This window comes from Heterodontus francisci, chromosome 5 (assembly GCF_036365525.1).
Source record: "Heterodontus francisci isolate sHetFra1 chromosome 5, sHetFra1.hap1, whole genome shotgun sequence".
NCBI lineage: Eukaryota > Metazoa > Chordata > Chondrichthyes > Heterodontiformes > Heterodontidae > Heterodontus > Heterodontus francisci.
In genome coordinates this window covers 47,995,384-48,009,637 of record NC_090375.1, presented here as the reverse complement: position 1 = coordinate 48,009,637, position 14,254 = coordinate 47,995,384, and the positions used below count along the sequence as shown (strand labels likewise).

Below are 14,254 nucleotides of genomic sequence, written 5' to 3'. Positions count from 1 at the left end.
GAAACATGCCAACCAACCATATTCCTTGACCTCAACTCAACTTTCTCACCTGATCTCCATATCTCACGATTCCCCTGAGTCCAAAAATCTATCAATTTCAGCCTTGAATATACTCAACAATTGAACATCCACAGCCCTCTGGGGTAGAGAATTCCAAAGATTCACAACCCTTTGAGTGAAGAAATTTCTCCTCATCTCAGTCCGAAATGGCCATTCCCTTATCCTGAGACTGTACCCCCTAGTTATAGACTCTCCATCCAGGGGAAACAGCCCTGGAGCATAGATCCCACCTGTAGTGGAAGCAGAATGTTGATGGGGAGGGACAGTTGGAAGGGGCGAGGCAGTGGTGCAACAGCAGGATATAAAACTTGCTGCTGATTAAAGGAGAGGTGCTAGCAATGGAAACAGAGAGCAGCCAATTTCCTAAATTGGACCTGGATCTGCACTTTGCTCTTAGGACTGCAATGCAGAAAGTGTTTAACAAACTGACCAGGGCATCCAAGGTAAACTAACACTTCTCCATTTCCTTAAAAAGCACCTTCTTATTATGTATCTCAGTCTCCTAGGGCTTACTCTCAACATGCTCAAGAGCTGTTCCAGATTATAAAGTGCCAGTGATCCCTTGTCCCATCACTCTTCTATATGCAACCTGTGTTCCATGAATAAAAACCTTTTCATTCTGCACCCTTTCCTGCTTGTTGCTCACATCATTGCCATCTGTGTCTTAGGCTTCTGACAATATGCTTTGTCCAGTTTTTAGTGCTTTAATCCTTTACTTATATCTTGCATTGTTCTTCTTTCTGACAGGTGGAGGTGGTCCATAATGTTCAAGGTCTCAGATCATAGATGGTGGCGCCTGAAATTCAAAGAAGAAGCACAGCAGCTGCTGAGAAGGTATGTAGCCATTGCTGTTGGGAATCAGGTTGTAAGAGGGTAAGTAGCAGCTATAGGTGTGTCTGTACCATCTCTTTCTCCCTTATCTCATGACACACTGTAAAAGTAGAAGCGGGGCATTCTTCCATGTTTTGACTAATATTTATCCCTCAACCAACATTACTAAAACAAATTATCTGGTCATTATTTCATTGTTGTTTGTGAGACTTTGCTGTTTGCAAATTGGCTGCTGTGTTAATATTGGGCGGGACAGGGTCAGTATAGACTCTCACGTTTCCACAGTCAAATAGTCTGCCAACTGTGAATGCTCGTACTAGAAAACTGACCACATGTATAATATTTCAGAGGGTAACTGGCATCTGTGAAACTATCCTGAGTAAGAAGGAAGCAGCTGCAAGAAAGGAGAAGAGAAAATTCGCAACAAAAGCAAATCGTATATATTGTAAAATAATAGTCCAGGCTCAGAGTCAGCTTCTGCTCTGTAAAATCTGTTCATTTGTTTTACTTTATATAACAGTGTCACATGAAGTTGCAGCAGCTCAGATAGCAATTAACAATTAAAGTATGAACTAGCAGACAGAGTCACAGAAGATCTTCCAATAGAATTGGTTCTCCTGCTGTCTCTATGCACTGCAAGCTGGATCTGAAACATCTGCAGCAACATTAGAATAACTGTATTTGCAAGACTTATGGCTGCTAAAAATTGTGAATGCAACTGCCTAGCCATTGCTCGCACACATTTCTGACGACCATTCAGGCTCTGAACCTTCCCCGAGGTCACCAGAATAAGACAACAGCTCTGACATTCAATGTCAGTGGCCATTTAATTTTTTTTGTGGCTCTTTGACTTCAGAATAAGTGATGAAATCAGCTCGCAGATCTGGGCCCCACAGTGGTATGTACAGTGTCATGTTTAAATTATCTCACTGATGCTAAAGCTTCAAAATCATGAGCGGTCTGGACAGAGTAGATAGGAAGAAACTGTTCCCACTCATGAACAAGAGGGCACAGATTTAAAGTAATTGGTAAAAGAAGCAAAAGCAACATGAGGAAAAACTTTTTCACTCAGCGAGTGGTTAAGGTCTGGAATGTATTGCCTGAGAATGTGGTGGAGGCAGGTTCAATTGAAGCACTCAAAAGGGAATTAAACTGTTATATGAAAAGGAAGAATGTGCTGGGTTACGGGGAGAAGGCAGGGGAGTGGAACTAGGTGAAATCCTCATTAGGAAAGCCGGTGCAGATACAATGGGCTGAATGGCCTCTTTCTATACTGTAACAATTCTGTGATTCTGTGAATTCTGTGATATTAATGGAATATTGGTTATTTCCAATTCCATGGTATTAACACCAAAAATAGATGCATGGACAGATACAGGATCGAAGTTTAACCACGTGTCAATTTATTTCTTCACACTTAGACACAGATTGTAGCCACTAAAATATAACAGAAAAATAAACATAATCAAAAAGATGCGAAAGAGAGAGCTGGATCTTCCTCTGATCTACCCACTTTTTTGAAGCAGTATATCGGGTAAATGGGACAGTCGTGGCTATTGCCTCAAAACTATTGGTCTAACATTGAACGGGAATTATTCTCCCAAAAAATAAATGCCTGTTCCCTTCATTTATTTAAAAGTGGTAACTTTGTGTAGTCTGTTTAAAACAGCTGAAAATAGATTTATCCCAAAATATAAGCCTATTTAAATACAGTTGCAATCCACCACCTCCGAGTAACCTCATTTTAAATTATTGAAATTCACTTTAAAAATGTAATTAAAAATATAATTTGCGAGTTATATTGGCATACATTAGTCACTTGCTTAGTAAATTAAAACAAAAATCACATTTAACAATCTTGAAAACAAACCTTTTAGTGTCCTTGCACCCAAATGAGCGAGCTTAATTTTTAAAGCCTTCTTGAAGGCCTGCAAATGAGCAGTTAGTGGAAACTCCCAATGCTGATTTATTCACCTTAAGGGCATGACCAGTTTTGTGGGTGAAGTCGGCTTCCAGCATGATGCTTTTAAAAAACAATGCAAAAGATTGCAGAAGCATGAATTGGCCCGAACACAGATTGAATTTAAAATTACGTGACCTTTTGTTCCAGTCACACCAATTTCAGGCGAAGTGTGCTGAAAAAAACAGCACAATTGAATGGAATCTTGCAGCTTTCATCTTTAAGTGAGTGCTGTATTCTTTTTAAGGAAATCATAGTTTCCATTTTCCTAATTCTGGCCTCCCTGCTGGTGGCTCAGAAGGTCATCCTCCAGAACTAGAAAAGCTGACAGGAAACATCCATCACAATACAGGGGAAAATACTGCCAGAAATAGCTGTAGTACATGCTGCTGGTCCAAGCTAGCACTTTATGACACAACTCTGGACTATTCAGATGATGTAATTAGTCATTCATTTAATTGTGATAAAATATTACTTCTTAAATGGCTGGGTCAGTAAATGTATTCAATATTGATTTGGTGATCGCAGCTGAGTTGGTGATAAGGGCCTTGTGTCCCAGTGGGCCACAATGGGAAATAGCCAGGATTCTCGCTCCAGATCACTATCTAATAGCCCCTGTTAAGGGGGTATAGACTTTGGATGTCAACAGGATTGAGCACAACTGTGATGCTTTCCTGGTTCAGCAGTGATGTGCATCTCCTCTTTGGGCAAGCGACATAGAAGTCAGTCAGCTCAATCTCTGGCCTGCAATTGATCATCTAATCTCAGTGTGGGGCAAGTAGAGATGTGGCAATTGACTTCCTACCCTGAAAGCACAGGTACAATCCTACAGGCACCAGTGATACTCAATAGTTTAGCAAAATGCCTATCCTCAACAAGAGAGGATATCACAGTCAATCACAAAACTGTCCTCACCTGACATCCACTTATGGACTAGATGCTATCAAGGAAATATTTGCAGGGCTATGGGAAAAGAACAGTGGAGTGGCCCTAAATGGATAGGTCTTTCAAAAAGCTGGTACAGGCACAATGAGCCAAATGGCCTCCTCTGTGCTGTATGATTCTATAATTAAATAAATGTTGATGGCTTATTGAACAATGGAAAAAACACAGCCAAGCCCAGGTCAGTCCTCTCCCCATATCTACACATACACATTCTCTCTCTTTCAACAGGGGTCCCTGAGTATTGATCAGCAGTAGGAAACTTGGCTGATTTCCTCTTCCAAAACCCAGAGTCATTCAGACCCTCCAAAGCTCCATTCCCCGCCAGGACAGCCTGAGGACCCTCTGCTTCTTCCTTGAATGTAGTCCTCATCCACCACAACCTCGTCTGCCTGGCAGAATTTGTTCTTACGTTGAAGAACTTCTCCTTTGACTCCACTCACTTCCTCCAAATAAAAGGTATTGCTATAGGAACCCATATGGGTTCTAGGTACACATGCCTTTTTGTGAAAAATGTGGAACATTCTTTGTTCCAGTCCTACACAGGTCCCCTCCATCATCTCTTTCTCTTGTATATTGATGATTGTATTGGTGCCGCTTCCTGCTCTCACACCAAACTGAAAAATTTCATTAACTTTGCTTCCAATTTCCACCCCTCCCTGACCTTCACATGGCCCATCTCTGACTCTAGCCTTTCCTTCCTCAACTTCTCTATCTCCATTTCGCAGGAAAGGGTGTCAACCAATACCTACCGTAAGCCCACTGGCTCCCACAACTACCTTGATTACACTTGCTCCTACCCCACTTCCTTTAAGGATTTTATTTCATTCTCCCAGTTTCTCCATCTCCGCATCTGTTCTGACATTTCCATGTTCCAGACCAGTGCTTCTGATATGTATTTTTTATTCCCCAACCAAGCATTCCCCTCCATCTTGGTTGACAGGGCTCTTGATTGTGCCTACCCTACCCCATTTCCTGCATTACTGTTCTCAGCCCTTCTGTTCCCTCTTGGAAGCACAAGGGTTCCCCTTGTCCTCATCTTCCAATTCATCAGCCTCCTTGTTCAACTAATCATCCTCTGTCATTTCGGCCACATCCAGTGTGATGCCACCACCAAACACCCATTCCCCCCCCACCCACCCCTTTCAGCATTACAAAGGGATCATTCCCTCTGTCTACTCTTCAATCACCCCAACTTTCACTCCTTTTCCCACAGCACCATCCTGTGCAAGTGCAGAAGGTGCAACACCTGCCTTTTCAGCTCCTCCCTTTCCACCATCCAGGCCATAAATGCTCCTTCCAGGTGAAACAGTCACTTACATGACTTTCAATTTAGTATTCTGTATTCGCTGCTCATGATACAGTCTCCTCTACAATGGAGAGACCAAATGGAGATTGGGTAATTGCTTGGCTGAACACCTCCGTTCAGCCCGCAAGCATGACGCTGAGCATGCCTTCTTAGTTCTCCTTCCCACTCTCACTTTGAGCTCCCTGTTCTCGGCTTCCTAAACTGTTCTAATGAAGCTGAACAGAGGCTCAAGGAAAAGCACTTCATGTTTCAATTAGGCACTTTTCAGCCTTCCAAGCTCAACAATTAGGTTCAACAATTTCAGATCACAACTATTGCTCCCATTTTTCCCAGCCAGTAGCTGTTGGTGAAGATTCTGCTCTTCCCCTTTTCAGGGGATCCACCTTTTTCTTCATTCATTAATGGGATGTAGGCATCACTGGCTATGCCAGCATTTATTGCCCATCCATAATTGCCCTTGAGAAGGTGGTGGTGAGCTGCCTTCTTGAACCACTGCTGTCCATGTGCGGTAGGGATACCCACTGTGCTGTTAGGAAGGGAGTTCCAGGATTTTGACCCAGTGAAAATGAAGGAACGGCGATATAGTTCCAAGTCAGGATGGTGTGTGACTTGGAGGGGAACTTGCAGGTGGCGGTGTTCCCATGCAAATACTGCCCTTGTCCTTCTAGTTGGTAGAGGTCGCGGGTTTGAAGGTGCAGTCTAAGGATCCTTGGTGCATTGCTGTAGTGCATCTTGTAGATGGTACACACTGCTGCCACTGTGCATCAATGGTGGAGGGAGTGAATGTTTGTGAACGGGGTGCTATTGAAGTGGGCTGCTTTGTCCTGGATGGTGTCGAGCTTCTTGGGTGTTGTTGGAGCTGCACCCATCCAGGCAAGTGGAGAGTATTCCATCACATTCCTGACTTGTGCCTTGTAGATGGTGGACAGGCTTTGGGGAGTCAGGAGGTGAGTTACTCGCCGCAGGATTCCTAGCCTCTGACCTGCTCTTGCAGCCATGGTATTTATATGTCTACTCTAGTTCAGTTTCTGGTCAATGGTAACCCCTAGGATGTTGATAGTGGGGGATTCAGCGATCGTAATGCCGTTGAATGTCAAGGGGAGATGGTTAGATTCTCTCTTGTTGGAGATGGTCAATACCTGGCACTTGTGTGGCGCACATGTTACGTGCCACTTATCAGCCCAAGACTGGATATTGCCCCGGTCTTGCTGTATTTCGATACGGACTGCTTCAGTATCTGAGGAGTTGCAAATGGTGCTCAACATTGTGCAACCATCAGGGAACATCCCCACTTCTGACTTTATGATTGAAGGAAGGTCATTGATGAAGCAGTTGGGCCAAGGCCACTACCCTAAGGATCTCCTGCAATGATGTCCTGGAGCTGAGATGATTGACCTCTAACAACCACAACCATCTTCCTTTGTGTTAGCTTTGATTCCAACCAGTGGAGAGTTTTCACCCTGATTCCCATTGACTTCAGTTTTGCTAGGGCTCCTTGATGCCGTATCGGTCAAATGCTGCCTTGATGTCAAGGGCAGTCACTCTCACCTCACCTCTTGAGTTCAGCTCTTTTGTCCATGTTTGAACCAAGGCTTTAATGAGGTCAGGAGCTGAGTGGCGCTGGCGGAAACCAAACTGAGTGTCACTGAGCTGTTTATTGTGCCGCTTGATAGTACTGTCGATGATACCTTCCATCACTTTACTGATGATTGAGAGTAGGCTGATGGGGCGGTAATTGGCCGAGTTGGACTCAAAATGAGGTGTCAACCTGGTGAAGCTACAACGCAGGACTATCTGCGTGCCAAACCGCGTAAGCAGCATACGATAGACAGAGCTAAGCGATCCCATAACCAACGGATCAGATCTAAGCTCTCCTGCCACATCCAGCCGTGAATGGTGGTGGACAATTAAACAACTAACTGGAGGAGGTGGCTCCACAAATATCCCCATCCTCAATGATGGGGGAGCCCAGCACATCAGTGCGAAAGATAAGGCTGAAGCATTTGCAACAATCTTCAGCCAGAAGTGCCGAGTTGATGATCCATCTCGGCCTCCTCCTGAAGTCCCCAGCATCACAGATGCCAGACTTCAGCCAATTCAATTCACTCCGCGTGATATCAAGAAACGACTAAAGGCACTGGATACTGCAAAGGCTATGGGCCCTGACAATATTCCGGCAATTGTACTGAAGACCTGTGCTCCAGAACTTGCCGCGCCCCTAGCCAAGCTGTTCCAGTACAGCTACAACACTGGCATCTACCCTGCAATGTGGAAAATTGCCCAGGTATGTCCTGTACACAAAAAGCAGGACAAGTCCAACCCGGCCAATTACCGCCCCATCAGCCTACTCTCAATCATCAGTAAAGTGATGGAAGGTGTCATCAACAGTGCCATCAAGCGGCATTTGCTTAGCAATAACCCGCTCAGTGACGCTCAGTTTGGGTTCCGCCAGCGCCACTCAGCTCCTGACCTCATTACAGCCTTGGTTCAAACATGGACAAAAGAGCTGAACTCAAGAGGTGAGGTGAGAGTGACTGCCCTTGACATCAAGGCAGCATTTGACCGATATGGCATCAAGGAGCCCTAGCAAAACTGGAGTCGTGGGGAATCAGTGGGAAAACCCTCCGCTGGCTGGAGTCATACCTAGCGCAAAGGAAGATGGTTGTGGCTGTTGGAGGTCAATCATCTGAGCTCCAGGACATCAATGCAGGAGTTCCTCAGGGTAATGTCCTGTGCCCAACCATCTTCAGCTGCTTCATCAATGACCTTTCTTCAATCGTAAGGTCAGAAGTGGGGATGTTCGCTGATGATTGCACAATGTTCAGCACCATTCGTGACTCCTCAGATACTGAAGCAGTCCGTGTAGAAATGCAGCAAGACCTGGACAATATCCAGGCTTGAGCTGATAAGTGGAAAGCAACATTAGCGCCACACAAGTGCCAGGCAATGACCATCTCCAACAAGAGAGAATCTAACCATCTCCCCTTGACATTCAACAGCATTACCATCGCTGAATCCCCCACTATCAACATCATAGGGGCTACCATTGACCAGAAACTGAACTGGAGTAGCCATATAAATACCATGGCTACAAGAGCAGGTCAGAGGCTAGGAATCCTGCGGCGAGTAACTCACCTCCTGACTCCCCAAAGCCTGTCCACCATCTACAAGGCATAATTCAGGAGTGTGATGGAATACTCTCCACTTGCCTGGATGGGTACAGCTGCAACAACACTCAAGAAGCTCGACACCATCCAGGACAAAGCAGCCTGCTTGATTGGCACCCCATCTACAAACATTCACACCCTCCACCACCTACACACAGTGGCAGCAGTGTGTACCATCTACAAGATGCACTGCAGCAATGCACCAGGGCTCCTTAGACAGCACCTTCCAAACCCGCAACCTCTACCAACTAGAATGACATGGGCAGCAAATACATGGGAACACCACCACCTGCAAGTTCTCCTCCAAGTCACACACCACCCTGACTTGGAACTATATTGCCATTCCTTCACTTTCACTGGGTCAAAATCCTGGAACTCCCTTCCTAACAGCACTGTGGGCATAACTACCCCAAATGGACTGCAGTGGTTCAAGAAGGCAGCACACCACCACCTTCTCAAGGGCAATTAGGGATGGGCAATAAATCCTGGCCTGGCCAGCGTTGCCCACATCCCATGAATGAATATTTAAAAAAAAGATTGATGGGGCGGTAAATGTACGGGTTGAACTTGACCTGCATTTTGTGTACAGGACAAACCTGGGCAATTTTCCACATTGCCGGGTAGATGCCAGTGTTGTAGCTGTACCGGAACAGCTTGGCTAGGGGTGTGGCAAGTTCTGGAGCACAGGTCTTCAGTACTATTGCCGGAATATTGTCAGGGCCCATAACCTTTGCAGTATCGAGTGCCTTCAGTCGTTTCTTGATATCGAATTAGCTCTGGTATTTGTGATGCTGGGGGCTCAGGAGAAGTCTGAGATGGATCATCAACTCGGCACTTCTGGCTGAAGGTTGTTGTAAATGCTTCAGCCTTATCTTTCGCACTGATGTGCTGGGCTCTTCCATCATTGAAGATGGGGATATTTGTGGAGCCACCTCCTCCAGTTAGTTGTATAATTATCCATCATCATTCACAGCTGGATGTGGGAGGACTGCAGAGCTTAGATCTAATCCATTGGTTATGGGATCACTTAGCTCTATCACATGCTGCTTACGCAGCTTGGCACCCAAGTAGTTCTGTGTTGTAGATTCACCAGGTTGATACCTCATTTTGAGGTATGCTTGATGCTGCTCCTGGCATGCCCTCCTGTACTCTTCATTGAACAAGGGTTGGTCCCCTGGCTTGATGGTAATGTTAGAGTGGGGGATATGCCGGGCCATGAGGTTACAGATTGTGGTTGAGTATAATTCTGCTGCTGATGGCCCACAGCGCCTCACGGATGCTCAGTTTTGCATTGCTAGATCTGTTTGAAATCTATCCCATTTAGCACAGTGATAGTGCCACACAACACGATGGAGGGTATCCTCAATGTGAAGGCGGGACTTCATCTCCACAAGGACTGTGCGGTGGTCACTCCCACCAATACTGTCATGGACAGATGTATCAGCGGCAGGCAGATTGGTGAAGAAGAGGTCAAGTATGTTTTTCACTTTATTTCTTTATTCACCTCTTTACTGCGCATTTCTGCTTTGCACCATCGTCTCTTTTGTTAATTAATCACTCCTGCCTTCTACATTCCACAGGCCCCTCCCTTTTGTTCTTTCCCCCCCCCCCCCCCCCCCGCCACCCCTTCCCTGCCTCTGCACTTACTTTAAACCTGTTACATCAGTATCCTTTGCCAGTTCTGAAGAAAGGTCTACAATACAGAATGTTTACTCTGTTTCTCTCTACACAGATGCTGTCTGACCTACTGAGTATTTCCAGCATTTTCCGTTTTTATTTGTGATATATCTCTTCATTTTGTTTCCCTTGATCATTTCATTCAATAGTCATTACCACCCTGGGCCCTGCTGGAAACTAAATTGGATTTTAATCTGTGGAGTTCAACAAAAGGGTGTGTTTTGTGAGACTCCATTCTAGGAATTCCCAGTGCTTCTGCTTTTCAGGCCACTTGACTGGAAAATTCAGAGTGCCATGAATTAGGCACACGAACCTCCACACTCTATTCCCTAATCCATTCCCTAGTCCTGTTGAGCAAGAGCCCTTTTTTCATTCATTCATGAGATGTGGGCATCGCTGGGAAGGCCAGCATTTTTGTCCATCCCTAATTGCACGTGAGAAGGAGGTGTTGAGCCACCTTCTTGAACCGATGCGTCCATGTGATGTCGGTGTACCCACAATGCTGTTAGCCTGTGCTGGAAGAGTAAACTTGCAAATTTTGTTATTGTCTTTCAGGAATAGAAAGAACTTGCATTTATGTAGGGTGTTTCACATCCTACGATATTCTAAAGTTCATCACAGCCAATGAATTACTTTTGAAGTGTAGTCATTGTTATTCATTAGCAGCTGCAGCAGCCAATTTACATTCATCAACATCTCACAATCAGCAATGAAGTAAATGACCAGTCAGTCTCTGATTTTGGTGTTATTAGTTGAGGGATAAATGCTGACTAGGCAACAGGAAAAGTGCATTGATTTCCCTTCTCTTCAAATAGTGCCATGGGATCTTTTGCGTTAACCTGAGAGAGGAGTCAGGGCAGGGACGGGACTCATTTTCATGTAACATCCAGAAGATAGGAGTTCCTCCAACAACTCATCAGTACTGCATTGAAGTGTCAGTCCGCATTATGTGCACAAATCAAAGGGCAGGACTTGTACCTCCAACTACCTGTTTCAGAGACAAGAATGTCACCACTGAGCCAAGGCTAACACTAATTTACCTGATGGGTAAAGAGCTAGACAGGGAAAATCTGTCTTTTTTGGCACATTCCCAAATGATGGACCAGATAATGGATATTTTTGAGCCATAGATTGTACATAGCATACTGGATTTTTATCAGAAATTGAGGCCATATTTCCGTTAATGACTCAGCTCATTAGAAAGGTGAGTATCAAAAACACATAGACCAAAATGTACCAGGTTTGATCTTCAGTCTTTGACAAATTGGTTAGACTCAGCCATTAAATCCATTTACTTCTGCTGGAAAGTGCATATGTGGACACCAGGTGAGGGCAGGATTAGGTTTGGTTATATGTACCCCTTCGTCGAAAAACCTGACAATGCTTATTGGCTCATACTTGAAGGATGGCCACATGTGCTTAGTGCCAGAGGGCTGTAATGACTCTTTAGAGAAAATTGAAGAAAAAAATATTTAAAAAGTGATTGGAAAACCTTCTATTTGCAAGGAAAAAGAGGTTGAGAACCCACATGTCATTTTTGCCCCAATAACATTGTGCACAGGTAGCAAGATAAAGCTTTTTATGTGACTTAGGTTCTAATGTGTGTTTGAAAACATACAGAAAAATTATTTGCAAAACATTTTTCCATTAAGTTAGTATACCTTTAAAGAGCTACACTAGAATTCCCCTAGTAGTTCTCAAAATATCCACATTTCCTTTCATTCTGCTGTTTATCATCAAATGAAAAATACTTTTATATGGAATGAGTAAAGTAAACTGCCGCCCCACCCTCCAGCACCTGTTTTCTCCCCCAGCTGTCATTACACTCTAAACATATGAAACACATTGATATAGTCTCTGACAGGAATTTCCCTTAGATTTTGGAAGAAAATTTCACTCTGCTTATTTTTTCCAAGTGCACCTGGTTTGATAAGAACATAAGGTGGAAAGATTTAATCAGTGACATTGTAAATTCTAGCAACAAGATTTGTTTGGTTTAGTATTTCTCGCATAATCATAGAAGCATTTCCACTATCTTTGTGATCTAGCTGATATGCTGCAAATCCTTTCCTAAGAATTGTTTGAATGCCACTACGCCCATCCTTATTTTTGACTGATCAGCCTCTGTAGGGTCAATTGCACAATCCAGTGAGGAAAAGAAGTTGAAAACCCATTCATCGTTTATGATGGAACAAATTTGAGCACAAATAGAAAGATGCAGGGCTGGAGTTTCCACTTTGGGCAAAATTAGCAATCCGGGCACAAATTTCACTCAAAATTGTGCTGGTTTTCTGAATTAATTTTGTGGTTCAAGTTTACACTCAAACTATTTTGCATAATCACAAATGTATAATCGGCCATGAACCAGCACCAACGTTTTAACATAAAAAATTTTTTTTTTATTCTTTCATGCGTTGTGGGCATCGCTGGCCAGGCCAGCATTTATTGACCATCCCTAATTGCCCTTGAGAAGGTGGTGGTGAGCCGCCTTCTTGAACCGCTGCAGTCTATGTGGGGTAGGTACCCCTACAGTACTGTTAGGGAGGGAGTTCCAGGATTTTGACCCAGCAACAGTGAAGGAACGGCGATATAGTTCCAAGTCAGGATGGCGTGCAGTTTAGAGGGGAACTTGCAGGTGGTGGTGTTCTCATGCATCTGCTGCCCTTGTCCTTCTAGTTGGTAGAGGTCACGGGTTTGGAAGGTGCTGTTTAAGGATCATTGGTGCGTTGCTGTAGTGCATCTTGTAGATGGTACACACTGCTGCCACTGTGCGTTGGTGGTGGAGGGAGTGAATGTTTGTGGATGGGATGCCAATCAAGCAGGCTGCTTTGTCCTGGATGGTGTCGAGCTTCTTGAGTGTTGTTGGTGCTGCACCCATCCAAGCAAGAGGAGAGTATTCTATCACACTCCTGACTTGTGCCTTGTGGACAGACTTTGGGGAGTCAGGAGGTGAGTTACTCTCTGCAGGATTCCTAGCCTCTGACCTGCTCTTGTAGCCACGGTATTTATATGGCTACTCCAGTTCAGTTTCTGGTCAATGATAACCGCCAGGACGTTGATAGTCAGGGATTCAGCGATCGTAATGCCATTGAATGTCAAGGGGAGATGGTTAGATTCTGTCTTGTTGGAGATGGTCATTACCTGGCACTTGTGAGGAGTCGTGAATGGTGTTGAACATTGTGCAATCATCAGCGAACATCCCCACTTCTGACCTTATGATTGAAGGAAGGTCATTGATGAAGCAGCTGAAGATGGTTGGGCCTAGGATACTACCCTGAGGAACTCCTCCAGTGATGTCCTGGAGCTCAGATGATTGCCCTCCAACCACCACAACTATCTTCCTTTGTGTTAGGTATGACTCTAACCAATGGAGAGTTTTCCCCCTGATTCCCATTGAGTTCAGTTTTTCTAGGGCTCCTTGATGCCATACTCGGTCAAATGCTGCCTTGATGTCAAGGGCAGTAACTTTCAACTCACCTCTTGAGTGCAGTTCTTTTGTCCATGTTTGAACCAAGACTGTAATGAGATTAGGGGCTGAACCCAAACTGAGTGTCCGTAAACAGATTATTACTAAGCAAATGTCACTTGATAGCATTGTCGACGACACCTTCCATCACTTTACTGATGATTGAGAGTAGGCTGATGGGACGGTAATTGGCTGGGTTGGACGTGTCCTGCTTTTTCTGTACAGGACTTACCTGGGCAATTTTCCACACTGCCGGGTAGATGCCAGTATTGTAGCTGTACTGGAACAGCTTGACTAGGGGCGTGACTAGTTCTGGAGCACAGGTCTTCAGTACTATTGCCGGAATGTTGTCAGGGCCCATAGCCTTTGCAGTATCCAGTGCCTTCAGTCGTTTCTTGATATCACTCTGAGTGAATTGAATTGGCTGAAGACTGGCATCTGTGAAGCTGTGGACTTCAGGACGAGTCTGCTTACATTAAAAAAAAATCCCTTGATATATTTATGAGTAGCACCTGGTGCAGTTTTATTCATTCAGCAGAAAATGGGTTTATCACAAGAAATATTTTAGTCAGAATATCTAGTCCAACACCTGTGAGTAACCAATTTTAAATAACTGAAAATAAATGTTAAAGAATTATACAAAACCATTTGCTAGTTTCATTGGTGTACACTAGTCAATTTTCTTAGTACTTTGTAATATTTAAAATCTTTTGAAACATTCCTATTTAGTACCCTTGTGACCAAAAAAAGCTTAATTTTAAGAGCCTCCTTGAAGGGCTGCAAACGAGACCAATTAGCAGAAGTTCACCATGATGATTAATTAGACCAGGGGGCATGGCCAG

At 44.3% G+C, this 14,254-nt stretch overlaps 1 protein-coding gene across 2 annotated transcripts in view; it reads left to right on the top strand.

Annotated features, from left to right (window-relative positions):
• LOC137369824 (forkhead box protein H1-like) overlaps positions 1 to 14,254 on the top strand; it is a 268,380-nt gene that overhangs the window by 116,897 nt on the left and 137,229 nt on the right. For both annotated transcript variants that reach the window (XM_068031392.1, XM_068031393.1), the window contains one exon: positions 808 to 894. In XM_068031392.1, coding sequence (XP_067887493.1) covers positions 847 to 894 — 48 coding nt within the window. In that variant the 5' untranslated portion in view covers positions 808 to 846. The remainder of the gene's footprint in view (positions 1 to 807; positions 895 to 14,254) is intronic.